This window comes from Phocoena sinus, chromosome 10, assembly GCF_008692025.1.
Source record: "Phocoena sinus isolate mPhoSin1 chromosome 10, mPhoSin1.pri, whole genome shotgun sequence".
NCBI classification, from domain to species: Eukaryota; Metazoa; Chordata; class Mammalia; order Artiodactyla; family Phocoenidae; genus Phocoena; species Phocoena sinus.
Window position 1 is genome coordinate 62,795,669 of NC_045772.1, and position 9,977 is coordinate 62,805,645.

At 47.0% G+C, this 9,977-nt stretch overlaps 1 protein-coding gene across 7 annotated transcripts; it reads right to left on the reverse strand.

Annotated features, from left to right (window-relative positions):
• Window positions 1-252: 252 nt before the first annotated feature.
• On the reverse strand, window positions 253-9,439 carry LETMD1 (LETM1 domain containing 1). Of its 7 annotated transcripts, none has more exons than XM_032646718.1 (9): window positions 9,283-9,439; window positions 8,583-8,734; window positions 6,412-6,531; window positions 5,732-5,814; window positions 3,331-3,517; window positions 3,106-3,207; window positions 2,854-3,006; window positions 2,314-2,410; window positions 253-1,440 (listed from the first exon to the last, which is right to left on the reverse strand). In XM_032646718.1, exons 3-9 carry the CDS (start codon window positions 6,517-6,519, stop codon window positions 1,370-1,372), a joined length of 801 nt encoding a protein of 266 aa, XP_032502609.1. In that variant the 5' UTR covers window positions 6,520-6,531; window positions 8,583-8,734; window positions 9,283-9,439; the 3' UTR covers window positions 253-1,369. The 7 variants fall into 7 exon arrangements, 6 of the variants coding, with proteins under 6 accessions (XP_032502609.1, XP_032502607.1, XP_032502606.1 ...); XM_032646716.1 differs by having other exon boundaries at window positions 253-1,437; window positions 6,412-6,527; window positions 9,283-9,425; XM_032646715.1 differs by having other exon boundaries at window positions 6,412-6,527; window positions 9,283-9,425.
• Between the last annotated feature and the right edge of the window lie 538 nt (window positions 9,440-9,977).

Here is a 9,977-nt window from a genome sequence, read left to right on the forward strand (position 1 = left end):
CCTCCTCAGTCCCTACTCTTGGGGCCCACTTTGTAATTCCATTACTTTACACACATATATATATATATATGAAATTCTCTATTCCTGGTTACCATCTTAAAATCCAGCAAGAGGATCAACTTCAAATTAGCTCCTTTGTCATTTCCATCCCATCAGAAGGTTCTATTCCAACCAGTTATCTCGCCATTAGTTAGCTTATGTCAGTCAGTCTTGTAAAAGGAGCCTTAGTAAAATGATTAGGGTATGCATAAGTAATTTCCAGCAACTGGTTTCAGGAAGTCTTTACTTGAGCTTAAGAACAGTGCTTCATGCGTTTACAATAAGTTACTACAGGTCACTGATGCACACAGACAAAAGCTGAACCCAACTTACTATCGCAAAGTAGACCTCTCCTGGTCTCGGGCTGGGCAGTAATTAGTACCTTACAGGATTGATCCACGGCCCAAAGGCGGCCACTGTCAGCTACAGTTGGATCGCTGCAACACAGTGGAAGTAGCAAAGCGTTTAAGATCCACAGGGGCTGTAGCCCAGTCCAGAAATTAAGAGAGGGAGGGGAAGGCTGTAAACACTTGAGTCAAGAAGTGCTTGTATTTTCTTTTATCTTTCCATTAGAATGTTCCCGTAAGTTATTTACTTAAAAAAAAAAAAAGTTAAGGTGCTCAAAGGATTTGAAAAAAAGGGAAGTGGTTAGCCCTGTGAGGGAAACAAAAAATAAAAATCCCTATTTTTGGTCATACCAAAGTGCTGACGGGGGCATCAAAGTACATGCATGGATATAAAGGCTGAACAAAACCAGCTGTAACGGAGCTTCCCTGGTGGCGCAGTGGTTGAGAGTCCACCTGCTGATGCAGGGGACACAGGTTCGTGCCCCGGTCCGGGAGGATCCCACATGCTGCGGAGCGGCTAGGCCCAGTGAGCCATGGATGCTGAGCCTGCACGTCCGGAGCCTGTGCTCCACAACGGGAGAGGCCACAGCAGTGAGAGGCCCACGTATGGCAAAAAAAACCAACCAAACAAAAAAAACCCCAGCTGTAACGAATGTGGCAGCGGGTAAGTCCTAAGCCAAATGAGGATTCCCACCTGGGTCAAAAGCTCACTTCCTGGGATCCGAACTTAAAACACCATAGTAAAAGCCCAGTACAAAGCCTGCAGCCAGCTCCAGCAAATTCTGAGGAAGTTGGGATGACACCTCTCGTGGGCCGCCCCAGTAGGAGGGTTTCTTTCAGTTCCAGCTGCCACACGGGCACCTGCTCCTCTGCCTTGCACACGCCTAACAGGGCACACACTCTTTGCTGACAAGTGCTGTTTGGTCCCACGCTGCTGGACTATGTGACTGCATGCAGGACAATGCCACCCGCTCCTTGTCGGCTCAGCGCCTTGTCCCAATGTAGTTGATGGAAAGCAGGACCACATTGTGTAGCAAGAGGGACAGCTCAGCTTCTGAAAACAACATCAACGTTAATGGTTTGGCCAGGGAAGAGCCTGCCTTCCAGCTACCTTGTTATGTGGGGCTTGACACCAGAGGCAGAAAGCCAAGTACAGGGAGGTGTGACATTAAGAGGCCACTGTTCTCAAAGTTCCCCTGCTTCATTCCAGTCCCTGCATGTACACTTTCTTTCCTTCCACCGAATATCTATATCTACTTGATTCTCATGTGATGGCAGTAGAAAATTCAGAGATGATAATGGTACTAAACCCCACTGTCACCCTTCGGAATTTTCCGGTAGAAGCTGGTCCTCCAGGGACATTTCTCAGCCCCAAGGAGATTAGTAGGCCTACCCTGATGTTCAGAGGCTTAGAAGATATCGAGGCCTAGCCAAAGGTTCCAAACAGGAGACCCACAGGTCTAATACCCACCCGCAGATACTTTTTGTTTAGGCAACTGAGTGTTTTCATTCTGAATTTGAATGCCTTGGGGCTGGTGCTTCTCCCAGAGTTACATGGCAAGGTCTGGAGACATTTCTGGGTGAGGGGGTGCTACTGTCATCTAGCGGATAGAGGCCAGGGATGCCTGCTGTATCGTCTTATAATGCACATGACAGCCTCCACAGCAAAGCATCAGTAGTGCCAAGGTTGGGCAACCCTGCTTCACACTCAGGTTCCCATAATCCGTAGTCCTCCCTCTTGTCTTGCACAGTCTACTTCATTACCTGCCTAGCCCCTGTAGGCAAGTGAGTCTGCGCCCTTTCAATTAGACATATATATTAGATAAGGGTCTCACGCTACTTAATAATTAACTCCCAAATAAAACCTCAGAATAAAATACAAAAATGACTTGGATCTTAGTGGCATAACCACAGGCATTTGTCTCACCTTTCAGGCTGCAGGAAAGCTGCAGCCATTCTCCCAGCCAAGTTCGACACCTCTCTTCAGCAATACGGGTGGAATTCAGGCCACGAAGGTAACAAGCCTAGATCGCTCAGAAGAGAAACAATCCTTAATTATCACAGAGCAAGTATGCCAAGGAAGTATAAACCCACAGAGAATCCCAAATCCCCTTTAAATAAGTTAAAACCTCATCCCCACAAGAAACCTTTCACCATGGCAATATGAACCTGATGGACAGGATGAGAAGCAAAAAGGCCTATACAATCTAAAACAATAGACCTAAAGTGCAGTGTCCTTGCTTTTTGAAGGGCCAGAAGAAAACATACGTAAACCAAAATTCTTGTGGGCAACTCCTTCCCACTAGTTAAGTTCACTCAGAAAAAAAGACATAGAAATGAGGTGAGAGAATCAAGAGCCTGGGCTCTGCTGTAACAAGCAAGACAAGGAGCTCCCTGGAAGCTCCCAGCCCCGTGAGCTCAAAAGCCCACCAAGGACTGCAGGTTGATATTGCAATCAAGCACTTACCGACTTCACCTCCTGCGCAGTCAGCTGACCAATCCCCAGCTTTGCCAAAGCCTTGTCCAGTTGGTGAATCACAGTGGTATGAGTCTTTAAACGGTATCTCAACAAGACAGGAGGCAGATAAGGTGTGAGAAGCATTGCTCGACTCAAGGCTTTCTGTGACATAATATAGGGGGAGAAAGTCAACTCCGTGTTACTGCAAGTAAGACCTGAAGCGAGGTGACGCCATGGAATGGAGAAAGCCTGAGTGCTCACCATCTGCGAAGCATGGAGCTGGTTCATGCCCAGAGGATGGTTAGAGAAACACTCTCTCAGAGCCAGGATATCATGTATTGCTGGGTGGGTACCACGTTGCATCTTGGGAGAGGTAAGAGATGGGCAGATGTTAGGAAGGTCCAGACTAGCCTTCTTACCCAGTTTTAGTGCACGCTGGATCTAGCAAGATTCCTGGTTTGCAGGAAGGGTTAATTGGAGGAATACCTTGGTGCACAATTCTGTCATATGCCACCGGAGTCCTGAATCAGAAATGAGAGGGATAACCTTTTCTAAATAACAAAGAATTTCTGGGTGGGACTGCTTCCGGAGAGCATGATAGATATCTAAGAAATCAATTTGTTGCTTTGGGGTCCAGAAATGTCGGATCAGCAGTTGCCTAGGAAACAGGTACCTGAAAAGAAAAGGAATCACAAAGTCACTTGCTGAAACGGGCATCTTTCAAAGTGAGCTAAGAAAGCATTTAGCAGACATGAATGCTTGGTGGAAGAGATGGAAACACTATTTCCCTACCTTACTGTTCTTTCCTGTAAATGAGTGTCAGACCAAGATTTAAAGATACACCGAAGCCCAATTTCAAGCAACGTTACTGAGGTTATGTAAAAGGAAGCAGTATGGGAACAGCCTTGTACGCAGCAATCAGATAAATGACTCCTTTTGAATCAAAGCATGTGATGAACATATTTTGGACAAAGCTGCAGACAGAGCTGGACTTTGTATGTGATGTTGACAACCTCAAACTGTTCACAGTCCCTATGTATATACAAAATGGAATTCCTCTAATTCATTTCTCTATACGGGCAGTGGTTTTAAAACATGGTTACAAATTCCCTGGCACTCCTCTTATTGAGAAGTGAGGTCTGTGCCTCTGGTTTTTAAAATCTGGGTGAGTGCATCAACCAACAGAATAGAGCAGAAGTCTTTGTGACTTCCAAGGCTAGGTTATAAAAGGCCATGCAGGGCTTCCCTGGTGGCACAGTGGTTGAGAGTCTGCCTGCCAATGCAGGGAATACGGGTTTGAGCCCTGGTCTGGGAAGATCCCACATGCCGTGGAGCAACTAGGCCCGTGCGCCATGGCTGCTGAGCCTGCGCGTCTGGAGCCTGTGCTCCACGACGAGAGGCCGCGACAGTGAGAGGCCCGTGCACCGCGATGAAGAGTGGCCCCCACTTGCCGCAACTAGAGAAAGCCCATGCACAGAAACGAAGACCCAACACAACCAAAAAATAAATAAATAAATAAAATTAAAAGGCCATGCAGATTCTTTTTTAAAGTTTCTTGAAACTTTTAAAAATTAATTAATTAAATAATTTAATTTTTGGCTGTGTTGGGTCATCGTTGCTGCGCGCGGGCTTTCTCTAGTTGTAGCGAGCAGGGGCTACTCTTCGTTGTGTTGTGTGGGCTTCTCATTGCAGTGGCTTCTCTTGTTGTGGAGCAAGGGCTCTAGGCACACAGGCTTCAGTAGTTGCAGCGTATGGACTCGGTAGTTGTGGCTCGCGGGCTCTAGAGCGCAGGCTCAGTAGTTGTGGTGCACGGGCTTAGTTGCTCCGCGGCATGTGGGATCTTCCCAGACTAGGGCTCGAACCCATGTCCCCTGCATTGGCAGGCGGATTCTTAATCACTGTGCCACCAGGGAAGCCCCATGCAGATTCTTATTTGCTGGAACACTCATTCTTGGAGCCCTAAGCTGCCATGTAAGAAGTCCCGCTGCCCTGAAGCCACCACATTACAGAGGCCATATGCAGGCACCCCAGTTGACAGTTCCAGTCTTCCAAAGCCATCCCGGCTAAGGCACCAGACCTAAGAGTGACCTTAGACTGTCCAGACTAGTCCATTCACCAGTTTTAACTATCACTGAGGGACACAGGAGAAAAATCTGTCTGCCACCTGAGTCCTGCCCAAATTTCTGCCCCATAAAATCATGAAAATGGTGGTTGTTTTAACTATTAAGCTTTGAGGTTGTTTGTTATACAATAGATAACTAGAACAACATGCAAGGTCATAGTTTAAAACTGTCATCTTCAGATATAAGGTAAAGTAATAAAGATTGGTATTATCAGAATATGAAATGCATTTTTCTCCTGAAGAAAAAAATTTGTCCCAAGTTGCTATGCCTCTTAGAGAGTGGGTTGCTGCCTCTAGGGATGATGGAAAAGATCATTATCTTATTTCACATCACACAGGAGCAGCTAAGAGACAGGGAGAAGCCAGGCCACCTACTCCTACAGCCGTCGCAGTAACCCAGGTGGCTTTTATGAACCTTGGGCTAATGAGAAAATTGGAGCAGAAGTTTGATAACCTCTGCCTAACTTCTGAAATGGAAAGTTCTTAATTTGTAATTTTAAAAAAATCTACATAGGGCTTCCCTGGTGGCACAGTGGTTGAGAGTTCGCCTGCCGATGCAGGGGACACGGGTTCGTGCCCCGGTCCGGGAAGATCCCACATGCTGCAGAGCGGCTGGGCCCGTGAGCCATGGCCGCTGAGCCTGCGCTTCCAGAGCCTGTGCTCTGCAACGGGAGAGGCCACAACAGTGAGGCCCGCGTACCGCAAAAAAAAAAAAAAAAATCTACATATCTTCAGTATGCCAGAGAGACAGAACTCTGTACTCACATTAGCAAGAAGACCAGGTAGTTGGCAAAGGGTGGAATGGAAAGAATACCTAGGAAAAGACACTTGGTGACGTCTCGACGGAACTAAGCAGAAATAAACACAGATGCAGTTTTAACCCAAGTAAGTTTTTAGTACAATGGACAATCCCTCCACCCCACTGTGCAGTAAACTTCTATTAGAGCCCAGGTAAGGATCAAGGTTATTTCTATCTACCTCTAGTTGGTAAGTTCCTTAAGGACAGGAGCCCTGATCTGTTTACTTTTGTATCTCAAACAATGTCTAGTACAGGGCCTGACAGTATACCAAATCCCTAAGTAAATTCTTCCTGATCTGCGGAATGGTCCTAGATTCTTACTCTCAGCTTCAAAACTACCATCAAGTTATCACCAAATACTACTTTCCTGCTGCCTTTGGATCCTTCCTTGCAGATTTTTATATGTTCAGAAACGAACTGGACTTTACTGTTCACTTTTATTCAGAAAGTGTTCCAGAAACTCTATGGAGCTCTGCTATGGAGGCTCACAACTCTGAATGAACTGATTCTGACAAATGATCTGATCTCACGGCAAGGGGCAACAGCTTGGTCAGTGGTGAAGAAAATAGGAATGAAATGACATGAGTTCTGGGTTAACTTTAATTACATCACCGTGAACTTCTGGATATCTGCCCTTGGTGCATACCTGTCTCAAATGCTCCATCTCCCGGTATGAAAGTTGATGAAACTTTATATTGTGCTTCCACATATTTGTCTTTATTCTTCTAGCCTTTTTGGCATCAGCCCATAACATCTGCAATCCTACCTCATTAAAGTAGAGGACAGAGTGTGATGTTATCCCAATCTGATTACCACAGCCTTTTGTTCCATGTTCACCCACAACACACACTTGTCCCTCCCTCCCCAATGCTACTCTAAATCAAAGCTTTAAACTAGGTCACTTGAAACTCTTGTGAGGCTGACCTATATTTCGTTTCTTATCCTTCTCCCCTCTGCCCCCTTCCACCCCCCTGCCCCCAGCATATCACCTCTCTTCCTGCCAAGCTGGCGTTCTGTGATCTACCAGGGAATGGTCTCCCTCTTCTGGTTCATTACTCACTCCCTTTTGAAAATAAAAATTCAAAGCTCTTTAACCTCAGGAAGTCTTGCTCAATTAACCCTTTGTATATCTCAACCAGATATTAATTTATCTCCTTTCTAGAACACTTTTTTTTTTTTTTTTTTTTTTTTTTTTTGCGGTACGCGGGCCTCTCACTGTTGTGGCCTCTCCCGTTGCGGAGCACAGGCTCCAGACGCGCAGGCTCAGCGGCCATGGCTCACGGGCGCAGCCGCTCCGCGGCATGTGGGATCTTCCCGGACCAGGGCACGAACCCGTGTCCCCTGCATCGGCAGGCGGACCCTCAACCACTGCGCCACCAGGAAAGCCCCTAGAACACTTTTATAATTACTGGAATTCAACACATTTCTAAGATTGCATTTTCACTTCATTCCAAGATAATCCTTACACTGACCTAGAACTTTAGTTTATAAAAATGTTTTCCTATTTATGAATGAAATGGTATAATGTCTAGGTTGGCTTCAAAATAATACAGGAGAAAGCCAATGTATAAATGATATAATACTGGTGGCCGTGAGTCAATAATTGTTGAAGTGAGGTTGAGAATATGGAAGTTCATTGTATTACTCTACTTCTGTGTTATGTTTGAAGTTTTCTATAATAAAAGGCTTAAACACAAACAACCAAAATGCTTTCAGACTCTTTTTTTCATTTGATTCTAGTTATAAATTGGGGAGCAGACAAAGCAGTCATTCTTATCTCCACTTTACAGCTTTTGCAAGTACATGAAGCTAGTAATAATTATAATATTCAGAGCTGACAATGTGGGAGTTTACTATAATTGGTGTTATGATAAAAAAAAGTAGGGCTTCCCTGGTGGCGCAGTGGTTGGGAGTCCGCCTGCCGATGCAGGGGATGCGGTTTCGTGCCCCGGTCCGGGAGGATCCCGCGTGCCGCGGAGCGGCTGGACCCGTGAGCCATGGCCGCTGAGCCTGCGCGTCCGGAGCCTGTGCTCCGCAACGGGAGGGGCCACATCAGTGAGAGGCCCGCGTACCGCAAAAAAAAAAAAAAGTAGAGTATAATAGTTATAGCTACACTTACTGAGCAGTCACTATGAATCTGGTCCTAAGGACTTTACGTGTATGGATTTATTTAACCTTCATAGCCATGCAGACAATAGGCAGGTTCTATTACTACCCTCATTTTACAGATGAGAAAACCAAAGAACAGAGAGGTTAAGTAACAAGTCCAATCACACAGCTAGTGACTAGTTGGGATTTGAACCCAGGCAGTCTGGCTCCAGAGTGGACACGTGACACTCTACCATCTCCTAGTAACTAGCAGAGCTCTGATCTGAACCGAAACATTCAGAAACCAAGTACGTGTAGTGCTATTTCCACAACGTGCTACCCAGGAGAGATCTGTGACAAACATTAGACCACATTTTCTTACAAGACAAGTCAACTGGTAAATCACAGGGCAGGTCTGTGCAGCTATAGATCTCTGCCCTTGTGCACGACAAATCATTTCTACTATAGTCAGATGTGTGGTTAGGAAAAGTGCAAAAATACCTATAATCCTCCAGGGTGTTGTCAGAAGTTGTTTCTCAACATACCTTTCTAGAAACATCAAGAAGGGCTAACTTATAAGAAACAGTTTAATGCTCAAGCATTTATGAAACAGAAGACATACCAGCTTACACCCCCATCGCAGAGCCTGCAAGTGATCTTACTTATTCTAACTCTCTGACACTGCCCAAGAGCTGATTCAATGGATTTTTATTTTAGTTTTGTCTTTACCTTTCATGAAGATTGTATACAGGATATAGAAGCGGGGGAAATGACGACCCAAGAAACGATGGTATTTCCCATTAATCACTTTTGTCTTGGTCACCACATAAGAGATCAAGCTCTTCGCATCTGCCTTTGGAGAAAGGTGAAGCTTTGAAGACCTACAAGGAAGAGGAAAGAGACTATCTGGGAACCAGCCTGGAAGCCCCTTCGCGCCTGGGGTCCATAATGTAAAACATCTGCTTCAGAGAATGTATGCTAAGACCTGAAACTTCTGAAATCCAAAGATCTTGAGATCATGGAGAGATAAGCAGTCAGACTGAGAAAAACAGATAGGGCAGATGAGACGCCAGGCAAGAATGGATGTCGGGTAAGTGGCGAGTCTGGAGAGAGCGGAAGGCCTGAGGGGCAATCTGGGCAGCAGGCTAAAGCCAGAGAGGTGAGATCCGGATAAGTAGCAGTAAAATCTGAGCCGAAAAAGGGAGGCTCAGGACACGTGGGGAATTCAAACAACATGGGGCACTGAGAATTGAGAGGGTCACGAAGCCAGGTCTCTAGCAGGGTTCCCGGTGCGAATTCTGCGCGGCACAATAAAAATCCAGGGGCCAGGGCGTGGAGCCCTGAGAATTAAGACACAGCATGCAAACAAAACTGAGACACTGGAAGAGCCTGAACGTCAAAAATGTTTTTCTCTCTCCAAGTCCCTCACCGAGGGGCCCCCCAGGCCATGCCAGAGCGAACAAACTGCAGCCTCCGGGCGACATAAGGTCCAGGGGGCCCCGCCGAACCCCACAAAGCAGCCCGCGCCCAGCACACTCTGGAGACCGCCATCTTCGCAGTGAGAGAGGGGCAGACGAGAGTAAGTCGTCTTCAGGTCAAAGTTCCCGTACGTTGCGTTCTTTTGATGACGCATGCGCCTTTCCTGAGAGCTGATTGGTAACCATAGACCGTTCGCCTCGCGCTGCCCGGGCGAGGAGCGTACGCTAAGGCTAAGTTCGGAAGGAGGGCCAGGATTGGGCGCCGCCGGCACTTCCTGGTTTAGAGGCGCCGGAAACCGGCTGTCCCGGAGGAAGCGAGAGAGTATCTGCTCTTGGTTGCGTTGTGATTCTGAGAATGTCCTCTGTTTGAGGGCCTCGTGACCCCTCGCGATGCTCTAGGGCCTTCGGGCTTCCTAGCGCCGCCGCCCTTGCTCTCTGTCCGTTTGCGGACTTCGGGGCCTTGGCGCGGCAGCTGCCGGAGGTCAGTTAGGCAGGGCCTGTGTCTACGGTGCCTCATGGGGGTTGGGAGGACCCGCGGCGCCCTCTAGTGCCGGTCAAAGTTTGCAGCTAAGGTTGGATGCCTGGAAGCAGCCCCTCTGTGGACCAAGTCCGCTCTTTCCTTTTGTAGGCGTTTTTCAAAGTAGGT